Here is an 18,967-nt window from a genome sequence, read left to right as displayed (position 1 = left end):
ATGCATGTGTGAATATTCAAGTTTCTCAGGTGGTCTCAAACCTGATCTCTTACAGTGACAGAGACTTTGTTTCTCAGTCAGTGCTCTGAGGTTTGAGAACTTGGGAGATACGAGAAGAGTGAAATGAGTTTACCAGTGAAAACTGCCCATTCTAGGAAGAAAGATATTCCCAAACAGACAGTGGAAGAGATTACAAAAGAAAAGGGTGATACTTACAGAATAGGAAATGAGGAAAGGATTAACCAAACATTCCCGAAGGAAGACAAAAACTCAGACAATGAGGAAAACTGTTTCTGCATAGCATGCTAGTGAAAAATTTAGCACGTGGCAGCAGCAGGTCACTCTGCCCAGGGCAGCAGCCCCTCTGCTCCTGGCCACTCGCCTGTGAGGGCCCGGTGGCCCTGTAAGAGGAGGGCTGGAAGTGACCTGGACCCACAGCAGCCCTGTCGCAGTTTCTGAATATCTCCAGAGAAGGAGACACGACAACCCCACAACCTCTCTGGGCAGCCTGTTTTATTGTTCTATCATCCTCAAAGGAAATAACTTTTTCCTCATGTTCAGATGGAACTTCCCATATTCCAGTTTTTCCCCATTGCCCCTTGTTCTGTCACTGGGAATCGCTGAAAACAGTCTGGCTACACCCACTTCTCTCTCTTCCATTGGGCATTGTAAGCACTAATAAGATCCCCCCTCGGTCTTCTCAGTGCTGAAGAGTCCCACATCTCCTTCCCTTTCCTCATATGAGCGATGCTCCATGTGCATACAGAGGAATGCAAAGTGCTGCTCCCCACGTGCAGACACACGAATGCAGTGCTGCTGGGGTGAGTGCAGTGAGGTCACTAGGACTATGGTGACATCACTGAACAACAGGCTGTGATGCCACCAAGCTTTGGGCACTGGCAGGGCCTGGCTCAGTCAGTCTCGTGCCTGGACTCCTGCCGAGCGAGTGTGTGAGGCTTGGAGGTGGAGCGAGGATTTTGCTTGTGTGTTGGGCTGTGCTTTGGGGACTGCTGGCAGCTGCTCTCAGTGCCCATCCCTACAGCCATCACCTGTAATCCCCTGGCCTGCCTGGCTCAGGCAGCCGGGGCCCCACAAAGTGCACGTGCAGCAGCACAGGTGAGCCGGGTGAGAACACATCCCACAGGGTGGCAATGGGGTAATCAATGGAACAAGGGGAGCTGCCAGGGCCAGGGCTGAAGTCTGAACCAGCGAGGGTGTGGGGCATGCGGCAACAGAGGAGTGGGTCAGGGAGGATAGACTGCTGAGGGACCCAGGGGAGGTTCCTGTTGGATATCAAGAAAAAACTTATAAAGAGTGGCAATGCATTGGAACAGTCTGCACAGGGAAGTCGTGGTGTCACCATTTCTCGAGGCCAGGGATCAAGAAAAATGTAGGGGTGACACTGAGGGACATGGCTTAGCCGACATGGTGGTGATGGGTTGATGGTTGGATCAGATGAAGTCAGAAATCTTTTACAACCTTAACAATTCTATAATTTTATGACCAGGACATTTCTTCTATCTGTTCCTGGGACAAAGAATGACCACGATCTCTCTCCCTCTTGCAGTGCTCAACTTTCAACACTGAGGCACTGGTGAGGAAGAACAGTTCATCTTCATTCCCCATCAGGCCACAGCGTGAAGACCATGGCAGCAGAGGAGGAGTGGACATGTCCTATCTGCCGTGACGTGCAAAAGGACATTGCCTACGCAGTGCCGTGCCGTCACGAGTTCTGCCTCGGCTGCATCCTGCGGTGGGCCATGCAGAAAGAGACCTGCCCGCTCTGCAGGAGGATTATGACAGTTGTTAAGGTTGCTGCGTGGGATGACGACAACGACCTGGATTTCACCATCTCTCCCCCAGCACCACCACTACCTGCCTGCTTCCAGGCTGGCATCGCCTACATCTACCGCCGCCAGCATGATGTGCCATCCCCTCCAGAGGAGCAGGAGGATATGGAGGCAGAGGAGGGGCCTATGGTGGGTGGTCTCCTGCTGGAGGTCTGGGCAGCCCTGTTCAGGCAGCACCCGGAGATCCTCGACCCTGTGCTGCCATGGCTGCGCCAGGAGCTGCGAGCCATCTTTGGGACACAGTGGTGGGAGGCAATGGCGGCAGAGAACCTCATCCTGAACACCCTGTGTAACATCGGGCTGGACACCGAGGCCCTGACCCAGCTGCTGCGGCCTGCCCTGGGGGACAGAGCGGAGACGCTCATCCAGGGCCTTGTGGACGCTACTGTGAACCGCTGGGGCGAGGAGGCCCACGGGCAGCTGGGCCTCCAGGGCGTCCACGTGTCCACAGGGCAGGAGGAGGGCCCTGCAGACAGGGGGCAGGAGGACAGCTCTGTGGCTGCCCCTGGCCCCACAGCCTCCCCACAGGGGACCACCACATCAAGCCCCAGACCCAACAGCAGCACAGGAAATGTCAACGGAGAGGAGCAGCCCAGCACAGCAGAGGCTGTCCTCCATGGAGATCCCAGTGACACCGCTGCTGTGCACATCCCCACGGAACACGAGGAGCCCCACAAGGAGATGGAGCAGGCAGCAGCAGCAGGTGTCTCTGCCCAGGGCAGCAGCCCCTCTGCTCCTGGCCACTCGCCTGGGAGCGCCCGGCGGCCCCGTAAGAGGAGGGCTGGCAGTGAGCTGGACCCACAGCAGCCCTGCAAGAGGCCACCTCCTCGGAGGCACTAGCAGGGATTGCACCTCTCTTTAATTAAAAAATAAAAAATAACTTTAAAAAAAGACTCATGTCATTTGAATGTGTATATTTGGACTGAGCACAACTTTAAGATGTTCTGCAAAGCACGCATGTGAAACACGCATCAGTACCCATTCATACTGAGACCCTTTCAAAGTTTTTATGTGGCAGATTTAAATCAATGACACTGTACCTTCAAACCATCATTAAAAAGAAGCATGTAGATTTAAGACACAGAACGACACTCAATGTAGGCAACAATTCTGGAATTGCATTTGTTAAACAGACATACTCTGGTCTGCAGATTTCTAGGAAAAAAAAGAGAACAAGGTGGACAAATGTGAAGCATTCAGTCTTCACGTGGAAGGAAAAAAAAAACAAGAATAATTAATTGTTGATCATCTGATGCACTGACTCATACTTAATATTATTATCTCCATGCAAAGTCTGATCATCGGCAGTACTTGCAGAATGTTGTTCAGCATGAGAGCATCAAAACTGGTTCTGAAAAACAACTATGTGAATGGTGCTCCAATTGCCAGTAAGGAAGCCATACTCCAAGAAATGCTGAGCATGCTCTTCCCCCATTGACTTCTCCCCGTGCACAGCAGCTTATCAGAAGTAGCCAGCATATGATCAGGCAATATCTAACAAAGAGCAGGAAAGTCAAGAAAATGGCTTTCAACCTGTGAACCTAATTCAGTGCCAAAGAGCTAGTTTCCCACAGTCACTGTGCTCTCTATCTAATACGGTAGGCACAAACATAAATTGAATACGGTGCATTCACCAATTGGAGATCTGGACCTTAAATATTAATGTTTCTTCTTAATAGTCATATCCAGTGTAATGCGCCATAGGAAGCCAAAGCACTGGGCCTGATCCTGCAATGTAAATCCAGTACTCCTTTCTCCCCTATTCTCTCTCACTGCATTTTTTTTTTTAATGGAACTATTTGTGCAAATAAACATGGTGAGTATGGGCACTCACTGCATTCTCTTTTCCAGCATTCTGAGTGGCTGGCACAGGCTCAACTACACAAATATAACTGAGATCATCTTTACCAATCCCCTGCTATAGCACCTGCGCCTTTGTGGCCCTGAACTTCTCCAACAATGAAAATTTGCAAACAGCTTTTGAAACATGACTCAAACATCCTTCAGTGTGAGCAAACTCTGGTGTGTGACACGACTGGCGTGCCTTTATTTTATTAGCATTATCACCGTTTGCTGCCTTTGGAGAGCTTTGCATCTCTCAAGACATTTCTTTAGCATCTCCGATTGCCTTCAATTTTCTTGCATTTTCTACCTTTGAAGCACTTGTGAACAGCAAGAAAAACTATGTAAACAAATGGGTTCAAACACGATATGAGCAAATCCATGCAGGAAACTCAAGTTTAATGATTTCACTCTTTTCCTTCTTCCCTTACTGCTCCACACACTGCCCCCCCCCCTTCCCCCCACCCCCACCCCCCCCCCCGGGGGAGATGGGAGGAATGGTTTAAATCAATAACCAAAGGCTTCAATTTTACAAACCCTTTAAGCCATTAGAGCTCCGAGTCCTCGCTGCACCCGTCACAGCCTCCCCCAGCCCAGTACACACACACATACACACATAACACACATATAAAAGAAATACTCCCAGCTTGGCATTAACAATGTTCATTCAATGCTCTTTACTTAAAGGAAGAAAACAATTAAGTGAAACCTTGAAGTAATCTCATTCTGCCTATTTAGCCTCTTCATCCCTCAATGTGTGGTTAGTAAGTGTTGCAATCAGGGGCTAAGGCCTGCTATCATTCGGCCTTAATTAAAAAAGACACAAGCAGTGGAGCTGTGAATTAGAAATGTAACAACGCACTACCCCTGATTAATTCGAGGCTCATGTTGGATTAATAACTCCAAACAAAGAACAAAAGGAAATTGTTATGCGAATTGCAGCCCTCCCAGGCCAGACAAAGGTCAAATCACAGGATTTCAATTTCATCCGGAGTCGCTTAATCAACTCCCTCGGAAGGAAGACCATATGCAGTCCTGAAAGCTACCCATTGTAGTCGTGTTGTCACTGGACCTGAGAGACGGCACAGAGATAATCCTAAGTATTCCTGATCTTTTCTCATTTTTGGCTGCCTCTTTTCTCTTTTTCTTTTCTTTCTCAGTTTCTTTTTTTTCTTCTTCTTCTTTTTTCTTTTTTTTTTTTCCTATTCCTTTTAATATGACAAAACGCCTTCATTAGGGCAAATGATTAAAGAATAAGGACGCTATCTGCCAAAAAAAGCTGCTTTGTTGACTGCTGCACCAAGGAAGCACCCTGGCTCCTGCTCACCATGCAGCTGCAGAAACAGCTCCCCATTTTGAGGGGGGTCTTGTCCAACAGCAGAATCCATGTAGTGCTATGTTTAAGCATCATGCAATCACTTACAAGAAACAGCACTTGAGGAGGGCAGGGGCAGAACAGGACACATTTTGTACACGTTCACTGCACAGCCCACACCTCAATGCAAGGTTCCTGAGGGTATGTCAACTGAGAAAGAAGGATATTACTGCCCCGAGGACCTATTTCTGAAATTGAGCTGCAGAGAATATAAGCTCATATTGTCTTGTTCACTCCTGATAAAATGATGATTGGAGAAAAGGAGCCGACAGTTTCAACAATCCAAAATATACTGTCCCTCCAGAGAGTATATACTGAGTACATCCCTCACTCCCACCAAACATGACTTCTCAAATAACCAGCATGGCAGGGCTTTTTACCGGGACTCCACAGTTCTTAACTCTGTAAAGGAACAAGGAAAGCCCAGATCTGCCTGGGAACCTGGCAGCTCATGCACAAGAGCCAATACGAATGCTTTAAGAGACTGAAAAAGAGCAAGGAAGAAGCTTCAGTGTGAGGACCTTAAACATGGAGTTAATTGCAGCCCTCATTTCCTTCCTGAAGGGTTCTGCCCATCAGCCCAGAAAAATCATTTTGCCACACAGCTGTCTGCAGCTGACCCAGCCTGGATCGTGGGAGCAGACTTTCTCTTGGTCAAATCTCTAGCAGTATTTCAATAAGCATGCTGCAATTTCAAAGTTTTGTTTTGTTTTGTTTTTGCCATAATAGCAACACATTTCAGGACCAAATTTATTTTCTTCAGGAATAAGTTTCAGCAAGGGGCCAAGAACCAACAACAGTTACCACCTCCATATAGACCTCTTGTTTAGCTCATTTTTCTCCTGGAATGAAATTTCTCTTACATCGACACAACATCTAAGACACAGTTTTTCTCTTGGACATGTTTGTGGACTTCAGATTGAAAGTGAATCAATTCAAAGTCTTAAATACTGAGCACAGATATGTACATTATATTTACTACTGCAGGATTACTGACAAAAGCACCATGGCTCTGTGACCTGATTTAGCTGACAGAGATACCTTAACGTCTATCAAAACCACAAAAAGACCGGTACTAGTAACTGGCACCACATTCCCAGTTTCAAAACCTGAAACTATTGATGAATTCATATAATTTAATGCCTTAGGAAATGCATGTTCACTCTCTTACCTGTGTTAGGTGCTGGAATAAAATTCCAGATCACTTGATGAACTTAAATGAAGATCCTGTTTTGGCTTTCAGCTTGGGATCATCTCCACGCAATTCTGTCACAAACTGCACTTGCTCCTCTTTCCAGGGGGCTGCTCACACAACTTCTGCCTCTGAATTAGCTATTGAAAGGGAAGAAGTGATTTGTGAGTTGCCTCAGTTCTGAAGCCCCTTCACACTCAGAAACATATGCCAGTTTTAAATGCCAACCCATTAAATGACTATTCAACTTCTCTGATGCTTTTCTTATCTGTATCTGCTCACTTTTGCTTTACATATTGATTTCTTAGCATGCAACCAAAAATTAAGATGAAATACCTACTGTCATGGAACATGGACTGTAGGTCCATGGACTTACATCCTCAGAAACACTTTTGCCCGTGGTATATTAAGTCACTAAATCCAAATTACATGGAATGCATATTCTGCTAGATGTAAATCCCTCAACTATTCCACCAGCTCTAAAATACAAGCATGATTTTTAAAATCTCTTAGTATTACAGGCTCAGCAACAAATGATTTTAAGTGCACTAGCAGCTATTGCAGACACTTGCACTCTTCTGTGCAAAAGCAGGATTCAAGCTTTAACTGTGCAAGTCCAAAACTTTAGCCCAATTACTAGCCTGTAAAAGAGGGCAATCTGTGCTTACATTCCATTATCAAGAAGTGAGAAGGCAATCTTTTCACTATTTCTGTTACAAGATTACAAGTTCAACTGAGCAGTTCTTCATCTTTTTGTCCCAAAGAGACATCATGCTCTCAAAGAAATCCTCCTGCATAACAAATTCCGAAGTGAAAGCCGTTATTACTTTTTGATGTAAAACAATAACTCATTGCCTATATTCAAGGGACAGCAGCTCGAGTATAGCTGAAGACTTCATGGTGCTCCATCGTAAAAGTCTTCACTAGGAAGCACTCTTCAGAACCTTTTGGAAAATGGACTGTCCAGTGTTCATATTCATTCACATTATTGCTTTATGGCAAACAAATCTGGACTTTCATAAAGTCTAAAGGGATTTGCTATGCAGTTTTACATAGAGTTTCAATTCTTGAGTCAGTTAAACACAGAATCACAAAACTGTCTAGGTTGGTAAAGACATTCAAGATGACCAACTCTAACCACCAACCCAAACTGCTGAGTCCATCACTAAACCATATTCCTCAGTGACACATCCACACATCTCTTAAATACTAGCAGGGATAGGGACCCCATCACTTCTTTAGGCAGCCCATTTCAATGCTCGACCCCCCTCTCTGTGAAGATGTTCTTCCTAACATTTAATCTAAACCTCCCCTGGTACAACTTGAGACTACTAATATAGAAAACCTTCAACATCAGTGTGCAAAACAGTAACTTTGAAGCCTTCAGTCTGTTGGAAGAAAGACAGGTCATGTATTCCCAGTGTACTCTAAATACAGAAAAAGAAAACTCTAACACATTTTTCTCCAACAGTTAGTAAACTCTCTTGAATATCAGGGTCTAACTTCACAGCCCTGACTCTCAGACAGTCAGTGAGATGTACATCACTCCTCTCTGTATAAGACATGCACCTCTCACTGACTCAAATCTTACTCCTTACCTGCCTCAGACTGCTGTGAATGAATTGTGAATAAAGGCGATACAAATGCTAATGTGCCAATTAAGATCAACTCAGACCACTGTGGTGACCAAATACATCCACTGCCACTGTGATATAGAAAAGGCACTTAAGACAGCTTCCTTCTGCCTTCCACAGAAGATGGCAGGTCAGGCAGCAACAGTCATCTTCTCCACACCCAGCCTGAGCCCCAGCAGTGAGCCAGCAGCTCCTGCAATTTACACCACATGGAAGTTAGATAGGAATATGCTGAGGAAGACAAGGAGAAGTATTATTTCTCTGGTTGAAGACCAACCAGCCACTAACACCAAGTTTGGCATAGGTAGATCCTGAAATCAAACACTACCCATTTTCAGAGTTCTTGGTGCTGAGAAGAAAAGTGTCTAAATGAATAACCCCTGGTTGGGGGCAGGTACAGCCTGAAATCTTCCCCAGACCACCTTCAGTACATTTCCAGTTCCTGACACAACTCCCTAGACCAACTCCAGTACATTTCTACTCCTTGACACAATTCCCCTGAGGCATTTGGGAAGACATGGCGAGCCCCAGCTGAGCTATGCTTAGAGCCCAGCAGACTGACTTGCATTTCTGTACAATCCCCCAGAATCGCAGGTGGTTTAAGAGGCCATCCCGTTCTCTTCCCTCAGCCAACTTGAAAGATAGAAAAGGACATGATTTTTTTTTAAATCATAAGCATCAACAACAGCAAAGAAAACAGAAAAGGGCTTAAATCTGCCCTCAGACAATTTGGTGTGCTCTCTTCCTTTCAGTAGCCATCTCAAAGCTGTGTGGCTGTTTCTTTAAGATTTAAAGATTTATCTGATTTTACTTGACATTTTTCCAGTCTTTCCCCTTCACTTAGAAGCTGCCTCTTTCTCTCCCCTTCCACTCAAACAACCCACCAGTGAGAAACACTCCTCCCCTGCAGCTTCTACTAAATGTGCAATAGATTTAATATATCTCTAACTCACTGACCCTTCATCTCTTTTCAAATCACAGATAAGAAGCAACATTTTTTTATCTTACTAAGACTTGGAAACCCTGTTCACATCTACTACAATATTTCCTACATCTGTAAAGCATTCTAAGGGTCTGTATGAAAAAAACGTCTAAATATTCCTCCAAACTCCAAGGAACAATTAGGACTCTGGTTTTCCAACGGACAGTTCTTCAGACCTTACTATAAGCAAGCAGTTGTGTCAAAACATTTAACATGATGGGAAATGCAGAGGAAACTGGAAATGTCAAAGCCATTTGTTTCCCTCCAAAACGCTGAACCCAACCCAACCAACTACAGATAACGCAGACTCTTCCATTCCCCTTACCAAAATGCCACTTAGGCTAGAGACATGAGAACATTGCTAATTACGTTCTGCTTCTGAATTGTTTTTCAAAAAACATTCAACTTCATATAGTAGTTAAACACACATAATTAGACAAAGTGATATCAATATGAAAATGTACTGTACAAGTAGTGCAGGCAAACACCTGCCCATGTGTAATAACACCACACAAGAAATATATCCAGTCTAAATACACTGGAAGTTACTTACACAGGAGCCCAAACAATAACTGCTAAGATAACCACATGGATTATGTATTCTTAGTTCACATGGAAAAATTCGAATAATATCTGATGCCTTTGGTAGTTAGAGTACTGGCTGGTTGGTTTTTGTTTGTTTGTTTTTTAAACAAAAGCAATTAGGTTTAGCGTGGAAATTTTGTGGCAAAAGCTTAAAAAGTTGAAATGCAACAAAATGAAACAAAAAATATCAAGAAAAGACTTCAGTTTTGGCAAAACTTTCCTGACAGCTCAGATGCAAAGAGCACAAGTCAGAGCAGATAGAGGCTGGGCCTCTGAACTGGGCAGAACAGCAATGTACCGTGTTTCTACCATGCCACCGTTAGCTCCTGGAGTCTACTGGCCTCCTGGGAATTCTCACAGTTCCTTTGAAACCTACAGTTTTCATTTCAAGATTTAAAAATATGTCATAAAACTTTTTTTTTTTTTTCATTTTAGGCTGGTTTAAATGTAACTACTGGGATTGCCAGTTACTGTAATTTGGAAACATAGCGGAGTTTGTCTTTTACGGTCATTCTAAATAACGTTCTTGTAAAAGAACCTATAATACTTTCACAAGGTGATCAGAACTCTCTGTTACAATGATGAGGAATTACACAAGTGAGTAAAGCAAGAGTCTACTCGTGTTTCTTAAGAAGTAAGAGCCTGGAAAAAGGCTCCAGAGGTAGAAACAATGGGATCCTGCACAGCTTTATGTCACCTTTGCCTTTTTCTTTTTTTTCTCCCATGATATCTGTCTCCTTTGCTCTGATGCATTTGATTGAAAGGTATTGTGTAAGTGACTCACGTTTGCACATCTCAGAAACATTAGCACCAACAAAAGACAAAACATACAATTTGGTATATTCACTTGCTGACTAAACACTTTTTCTTATATCTTTCTCTGCTTGCAGGGTAAATTGTTAGTTTCAAAGCTGAGTGACTGCTTCAGTAAGTTGGTAGCAGATTATTGGTACAGTGTGATAATTAAGGGATCTTAGTTCTTAAACAATGCTGATAAAACAGAAATCCCTCTCCCTTTTTTCTGGATTACCTTTAGAACTGAAATCAGAGAACACTAAATGAATAATAATTTGTACCTTCTGTGAATGATAGAAGATTGAATCAAATTTTAACTAGACTCTATTTGTAAATCCCTCAGGATGACATAATTACTATTCAACACATACCTTAATTAGCTGTACACATCTATTTCACAGTATTTAACAGGTTTAAAACAGCTTTTATTGTCTGTTGAATGGATGTTCCTTTCTTATCAAAAAGAAAATAATCCTGAATTTCCTAAACTGTAAGAAATTTGGTTACAGAAGGCAAGAAATGAACTACAAATTGCTGTCAATTGCTTATTTTTATTTTTCTTTAAACAGTATTAGTTGATAATGCACCGACATGCTGCTGCTGCTGCTTTTTTCCATTTAATGAAGAAGATCATAGCTACACTGTCTGGTGTAAAAAAGATTCTACTCAAACACTCAAACTTTTGCACAGAATTTTGAATACAAGCCAATTTGGGACAGAATTTCTTTTTTCTTTTTCCGCTTTGGATAACAGTACAACATTATCTCTAGAAAGCAATACAGTGAGTGATCCTACATCATTTCCATTCCCTTGTGAGTCAGAAACAGGCTAAAATTTGGCAAGCTATACTTTCAGATGAAATTGAAGAATTAGCATTCACGATCTCAATTCACATTTTGGGTAAGATTGGGTGATTGTTCAATATGCAGAGGTTGTTCTTAAAACCAGTGGGCTCCACAGAGCAGCTCAGGTGCTGCAGGCTGCCATAGCCAGTGCTGAGTGCCCATGCCATGAGCTGAGGCTTGCTGCAGAATCACAAGTACAACCTTTCTGAAAACATTATGCTGCTTAATTTTGCTGACAACAAAAGCAAATGACATCAACAATGATTATGTGCAGAAACACATGTGTGGTATGTTTTTGTTATTTTCTTAAACTGCCCCACGTGAGATTAAAACATTTACTTAAGTACTTACTTCATGCTTTATATCATTTGCTTTCTGTTCTCCTTAAAACTTTAAGGAAAAGACGGCTGGCATTTAACCACAACTCACTGTTCCTGGGGCCGAATCAAAATGAAGGCACTCGGCACGTGGGGAAGTGATAGAGGTTGAGCCCAGTGTTGGGGGGAGGCAGGGCTGGAAGTACTCCACTCTATCAGCCACCCCGGCTTCCTTCGTGGGTTCAGCTGAGATCAGAGGGAAGCCAGGATCAAGCAAGGGCACTGCCCCAGCCTGGGACTCGACAGCACTGGGCAAGGGCAAGACCCTGTGTCCAAGACAGTGCACACAGTTCTAGGGCAGGACAAAATAAAAGACTTGAGGAGAAGATGGATAGTCTGGAAAATATATTTAGTACCACTAGCTCCAACCACACAGAAGTTATCAGTGTAGTGAAGTCCTAGGATTTGCTGCAGTGATGTTTAAGAACAAATGACCCTAAAATATACAGATCTCCTCTGATGAACTTAAGACCTCTTCGTTTTGACTTTCTTCTTTAGGGTGCCCCCACATTATTTTCAAGTTTTCTTTGCTTTACTCCAACTCACTGGAGTAAAAGCTTGCTTTTATGTAAGAGGAGGTTGAGACTCTTACACATTCATGTATCCTCAGAATGGGGCTTTATAAGACATCACATGTTGTAAGATTCATGATAAATTTGCAGACATGGTGTTGGGGAATTAATCTATTTCACCACTGAAATGGAATTGAGTCAAACAAAATTAAAAATAATTTTTGTCAAGAATGCCTCTTATTTTGTAGCTACATTTCTCCCCAAGTGCATGCTACAACTGTAAATATCCCAACCAGTACAAATTAAAGAGTCACTCTTACAGCAAATTGACCCTGTATCTTTCTCAGCAGACTTAAGGTTGTAAGAAAAAAAAAAAAAAAAAAAAAAAAAGGGTGGGGAAGTATTCACGTCACAATGTTTTATCCCCTACCAACACTTTCCTTTACACCTAAGAAAAAAGCATGAGCCTAGCCTCCTCTCTGATCTCAGCTGTAGCCGAGAAGAAACAAACAGTTGCATCCCAAACCTTTACCGTCAGAGCCAACACTTGCACATCAGCTGTAAGAGCTGGAAACTTATTGGAATTTGGCACAGACTGGGAGCAAGAGGCTGCTGTGCCCCCCTGTGCCACCCGCAGAAGAAGTGGGTGGCAATCTTCATGCCAGCACGGGTCCCGAGCAGCTCATGAGCTCCCCTGGACAACACACCCATTGGGAGGGGACAAAGACAAGCATCGTGTTGCTGTGCTGCCTATCTATCTGCAAGTCATTACCCTGGCAAACAGAAAAGCTATTTGTAGTCTCCCCAGTAAACTTGCTCTTCTGCATTTTCCTAACATTACAGCGAACCTTCCTGGCCTATCATCTCAGTCACGTGTCTTGCACTGGTGAAACTGCGAATCATGGAGACCAAAAGCTTTGCCACACGTAATTGCTGCGTACCATTAGACTGGAGCTGGCTACTCTCTAATTACACAGAGTACTGTTGATATGCATATCGAAAATAAATCATATTGATTGCTTATGTATCACGCTGGAACGAGAAGTGGCTTGAGCTCAGTTGGCTACCCAGGAGAAACTACAGGAGGGCAAAGAAGGATTTACAATTCTTTTCCGCTTAAATGACATCATCTGTGTGGAAGCATGCATTTTGATGGAGTACATTATAGAAGAATACTGTGAGGGCAAAAAAAAAAGCATACTAGGAGATCCAGGCAGCAAAATCATGCTATTCTGAGCATCATAAAAAGGATGGCAGTGCCAGTTCATGTGGATTACCCGCTACTTCTGGTCCCTAACTGAATCCTACTGCTGTACAATACTCGAGCCATATTATTTATTATTTGCATTATATGTTATTTGCATTGCAGTATCCCCAGCAAGGCCTCCAGGAAATCCCGTAGGGACATTTTCATGTTTGGCTGATTAGTTTTGCATCTGCATAAAAATATTTGCCTTCTTGCCTGAAACCTTGACTTCATCATGGAAATGCACAAAAAGCAGGAAGCAAAACCGATCATTCTGCTTTCCATCTCCAAGTTAATAGAATGTTTAAAGAATTAACTTATAATAATTAAAGATGAAGTTAATAACATGAAGAAAGTCTGAAAGTTACATTCAGCGTGTCGTATTTCTGAAAGCACTAAGTTCTACTGAAGCCCATAGTAGCTGAAAACCTACTGACTTGAGAGCACAAGCACCTGAGCCAGAGAGCCATTTACAGTTCTGCTTAATATCTCTGTGGAATATATTAAAACAAAAATCAACTCCAATGATATCTACTGTGTACTGCTGTGATTTTGCCATGTATGCAATAGTACATACACGTGATACACACTCTGTGGGTAACAGTTGGAAAAAAATGTGTACATTTCTCCAAAAAAACTTAATAGAAACATCCAGCATGCAGTGTTGGTTTTTCTAATCGAAGACTATTTTAAGTGTTGATACTGTCTCTGCATACTGCATGTTGGCACAGCCACAATTCATTCTTTTGTAAATAATGTGTGATATCATTATAGACATTGGAAATATGGCACTTACTTTTATTAAGGAAAACAACGGATGGAATAGCAGCTACCACAAAATTAGGATGGTAAATAGGTTAATTTTATTCAACTTTTCACGGGGCATACCTGGCAGTTTATAAAGCTATTGTTGGGAAGCCATGCACTCAATGACTCTGCATGTGTTAGTTATCTTTATCCAACCAATTCCAACATGGTGAAGGAGACTACGAGTAATTAAGCTTTCTTATTTCCCTTGAGGGAACCTGAAAGATGGATTCCTGGACTTTGATGAATTTAAACCCGGAAAAACAAGATCACTGGGTGAAGAAGTCATTCACACATTCAAGAAAGAATGGAATAAATTAACTCTTACCAGTCAGTTGCTTTGGTGAGCTTGAGCTGACAGGCATAACCCTATTCTGAAAAAAAACTATGAGGGTTGCTCCGAGAGTAATGCCTCCTGTTTTGTTATGTTGGCCCACAATGCCAGAGGTTTGTCAGGACCCTTTGAACCAATATGAGGCTGAAGGTGACAGTTTCCTGGATTGCATCATTAGTGGTGACAAGATGTGGTCACCACTAGAAGTCAGAGACAAAACAGCAGTCTGTGGAGTGGTAACATGCGAATTCCAAATCAAAGGAAAAGTTTGAGACAAAGTTTTCACTGGTGAAAGTGACGTGTGCTGTCTTTTGGGATAGGAAAGGATTTTCTGGAACCCGGACAAACCATCCACTCTGTCCACTACATAATGACACTGATCAAGCTGAAGTGTCAAACTTCCAGTGTCATGTTAAAAAAGAGGACAACCTTTCTCTTGCAACACGATAACACCAGGTCCACAGCAGCTGGAAGACCATGGAGCACACTGCCAATTTTGGCTGGATTGTCCTACCGCACCCACTGTATAGTCCAGATTTGGTGCCTTCTGACTTCCATCTGTTTGGGCCGCTGGAAGATGGACTGTGTGGTCAACATCCTCCTAGTAACGGTACCATCATAGCAGCTGTGCAACAGGGGGTCACTTACACCGATGCAGATTTTTAGGAGTGCAACATGCAGGCTCTTGTTCATTGCTGGCAAAAATGCTTACCTAACGGTGGTGACTATGTTTCAAAGCAGTATTTTGTAGCTGAGAATTCATCAAACAGTGTTATTGTGGTCTTTGTATCTGTTGTAGTTTCCATAGAAATATATAGGAGGCATTACTTTTGGAGCAACCTACACTGAAAGCTGCGGGTGGGAGTTGCCATTTAGAAAAAGTGAATGGCACATCTGGGATCTGCCAGGCAGAATATATCTGGAAAAAATTTGGTTCAAAGTCCCAAAGTACAGAACATTTGTGCCACGATTAGCTTGCATGCATTCAAACCCTTTTCTGCGCTTTGTGCTTAGATTAGGTTGTGCACAGAACCTATTTTCTGTTTACGCAACATCTGCTCTTCTTTGAGATTGTCAGCAAGAACATTTCCAAGCTCCAAAGCAGGAAGGGATTACAAACCAGCAAACTGAGCTGGATAAAACAAGGATGGGCCCACAAGATTTAGGTTCAACTGAGATTATTTAAGATTCCAAAAATGTCTCCATTTCACTCCAACATAAGTAATTTTCCACGTTTATACCTCCTCGCAGTTTCGAGGAGGAAAGGAAACAGTGCTTAATTAGTAGAAAGAAGTTCATCTAGTGCTGTTATCTCACATGACCAGAGTGATAAATCTTGTGCACATCATGTGTAGTGCCATAATTAAACCTTCAGTCCTGATTATTTAGAACTCGAAGAATCATCAGTGCCTTGTCATCCAAATGCTGCAAAGCTCCCTTGTCACTGGGATGAAGAGAGGAGTCCTGAGAGAAAGAGGACAGCCAAGCACATACAGGGACAGTATGGAAGACTCCCTCCTCGTGAGAAGGTTTCAGAAACAGGGGAGAAGGGCTGCAGTGCTGCAGAACAGAGAGAAGGTGGGAAGGGCTGTGCAGGATTCCCCACCCCGTGCTCCCCTGGAGCTCACCACGAAGTGAGGAGGAGGAGGAAGGGGAGCTCTTCTTCTAGGGACGAATAAGCAACATTTGTAGTAACGTCTGCAGTAAAATTAACACTGGTTCCCATGAAAATAGTCTACGTGGGTCACAAAACCATGATCTGGTCTGCAGCAGCAGCAGTCACTAAGTGCAGGAGATGGGTTTGGGGACTTTCTTTTCATGACAACAGATAGAAGATTAGAAGTCTAACTATGATGACAACATCAGGGCCCACTAGCAGGACCACAGAGCTCTTATCATCCCGCTGGACTCAGCTTCACTGTCCACAACTTGCACTCACTGCACAGTGAGCACGAACTGAGAGTTCAACAGCCCCATCAGCACTTGGGGAGCCCAACTAACTCACCAAAAAAACCCAACTCAAATTCAGAGCCGCCCAGAAAGGTGGTGGTTTACCATCTCGGTTATCCAAATAGTTTCTAGCTGGGCTCAGTAAAATAATAGTTCACTGATAGCCTGAAAATAATTAATTAAATAAATGAATATTTTTAATCCCTCTTTACTTGGCCGTGATTGAGCGTTTTTTTCCTTCCTTGGAGGAGGCTGCAAGACAAGGAATGCCATTCAGCTAACGGGGTCTGGCTGCATCAAAAAGCAGCCAGGATTTCTCCCTCTTGCCATTCTTCCCCTCCCCAACACAATAGACCCGAAAACAAAAGGCAGATTATTAGGTTTAAGTGTGTAGCCCATTCTCCACATAACCCTTCCCCCCTACTCCCACCCTTCTTCGGCACATCTGGTAACCATGTGTGGCAAGTGCTAATGAAGACTTTCCTGAGCGAGCTACAATTAGTTCCGACTGCTGTTCGCCTCTCCCGGCTGTACTGAGGATAAAAAACCAAACCAAAACAAAATCTTCCCTTCACTGTTACTGAAACCTCCCCCTGCCCCTGGGATTCCCCCTCCTCGTCGTGCTGCTGAAATTAAAACAAAAAAGTGTAAGTAAATACTTTAAGGCTCCCTTCCGCCTGTGTTTTTTTTTTTTTTTTTAAAATCAGCATTTTATTCATTTTGATTGAACACGACAGGCAGGCAACAGTGTTCCTATGATCCTGTCTACAATAGAGAATTGTTAAACAGATGTCCATTTTTTTTTTTTTTTTTTCCCCTTGCAGCCTGACAATATTACACACATAGCAGTTTTATCTGCTTGAGCAGATCAAATTTGTGTGTGTGTGTGCGTGCGTGCGCGCTGCCATTTGGAGTGATTAGAATAAGCCGCACAGAGGCAAGACGCGTTGTGTACAATTAAGCCCATCTTTAGACCGCAAATTTCTGTTTACTCTCGGTCTCTTCTCCTCTCCCCAATCAAGCTCCTAATAGAGCTGTTTCAAGTTTCAACAAGGACCATATTAACTGCCGGTCTCCACATGAAACAGAATGCTAAACCCCAGCCTCTCCCGAAGATCTGAGCACGAGCCTCCCAATCCTGCTTTACATTTCTCTCTGAATCCGCTGTGGCCCTCACCTTCCAAACTCCTAATGATTCCCCGAGCAGACAGCCTCGGCACAACGCAGCGTTTCACAGTGTGAGGCTTCACATGTCCTTTGTCGTTTCTCCCGGCTATGTCACGCTCCGTGATTGCCGCTGACCAACCCCTGCTTGAAAGTATGTTCCCGCTAAACAAACAATCTGGATAATTATTGTAGAAGTGATGATATCTGCATACACCATATTTGAATTATACCTTATTCACATCAAAATTGGGTATGACCCTCCTACGCCTTTTGAACAGTGCCGCATATTGAAATGCAAAAAACTAAGTTCCAAAAGCAGAACAAAAGCAAAACTGATTCTCTAAAGGAGTTATTCTCTTAAAATATACACGTATCTACTTGCCAAATGATTTCTCCGAGAAGATGATAGGCTGGAGTAACGCAGGGAGGGAGGAAAAAAAGGGGTTTTAATCACGGTTCGGATTAAAGAGTTGTATAACAATTGCTCTCCCTCCAGGCATATATACTGTACACGCTCACTGTAAATGATCAGCATTTAAAGAAACAAAGTGCACCAGGCAGCACTTAATGTAAAGACAGCTGCATATATATTAACACTTTATTCATCAGAAGACACCGTGCATCTTGCTCAGCCTCAATAGGAGAAAACGGCACACGCAGCACCGACAGCCAAAGCCAGGCAGGAATGCGACTTCTTCCCTACCCCCCCTTTTAAGCACATAAACCTCCCCATGCAAAAAAAAAAGAAGAAGATGAAGAAAACTCAAGGCTCTTTCCCATTTGACTGCCTCTTAATTTTGATGGCCTCCTTTTGGACAAAAATATCGCTTCATCTCCATGCAGTCTTGTTTTCATCCCCACCAAGCAGGGAGTAGAGCAAAGCTGTTGCACTCCTAACAATATTTTTCTACAAAACATAAATTTTGCACTTTGAAAAAAGGCTAATTTTACTGGTAATGAATCCCAGTAATAACTTAATGAGTCACTGCAGTCCACGCTTTAAGGAGGAGCTGGTGCTAATGCGTGAATAATTATTGACACAATTAAGTGCCCAACACCGGGCCTGTTAAACTGCTTCTGGCACGTGAGGGCTCCTTAATGGTCCCATGGCATTGTACCACGGCCCTGAAAGGTTTTAAAGTGCAGAGAGCTCCCCTCCGCTACCGCAAGGGATACTTGGACCTAAAATCAGCTCAGCGCCAGATAACATTGAATTGCCGGGGATTTATATCCTATGTGGGGCTTTGCCCTGTTGCCGAGCTGAATAATTAGCTATTTACAGATTCGGTAAACAGAAAGCTCACCCTTTGACCTGCCTTGGTGTAGACTGTCTGGTTCGTAACCCTGCGAGGGACTTCCGCCTGCCTAATGGGCTCTTTGTGAGCCGCTGCTGCCACCGTAAATCAGGCAGCTCTGGAGCGCGGGACGGGCCCGACCCTGCAAAGGGACTCAGTCTTCAGCTCCACGTCTTGGG

General features: G+C 43.5%; 2 protein-coding genes and 1 non-coding gene across 10 annotated transcripts in view; 1 reads left to right on the top strand and 2 right to left on the bottom strand.

The window, feature by feature from the left end:
• The window catches only part of SOX5 (SRY-box 5), a 641,599-nt gene that overhangs the window by 332,299 nt on the left and 290,333 nt on the right, over nt 1–18,967 (bottom strand). For all 8 annotated transcript variants that reach the window (NM_001397975.1, NM_001397977.1, XM_046939364.1 and 5 more), the window contains one exon: nt 6,239–6,399. The gene's annotated coding sequence lies outside the window, so the exon portion shown is untranslated. The remainder of the gene's footprint in view (nt 1–6,238; nt 6,400–18,967) is intronic.
• LOC121108360 (E3 ubiquitin-protein ligase Topors-like) lies at nt 778–2,997 on the top strand. Its single transcript, XM_040656052.1, has 2 exons — nt 778–1,116; nt 1,568–2,997. Exon 2 carries the CDS (start codon nt 1,647–1,649, stop codon nt 2,688–2,690), a length of 1,044 nt encoding a protein of 347 aa, XP_040511986.1. The 5' UTR covers nt 778–1,116; nt 1,568–1,646; the 3' UTR covers nt 2,691–2,997.
• On the bottom strand, nt 1,524–1,633 carry MIR6608-2 (microRNA 6608-2). Its single transcript, NR_105597.2, has one exon. It is a non-coding gene; the product is annotated as a microRNA 6608-2 (primary transcript).

Source organism: Gallus gallus, chromosome 1, assembly GCF_016699485.2.
Source record: "Gallus gallus isolate bGalGal1 chromosome 1, bGalGal1.mat.broiler.GRCg7b, whole genome shotgun sequence".
NCBI lineage: Eukaryota > Metazoa > Chordata > Aves > Galliformes > Phasianidae > Gallus > Gallus gallus.
The sequence above is the reverse complement of the archived record's forward strand: the minus strand, read 5'-3'. Positions and strand labels throughout refer to the sequence as shown.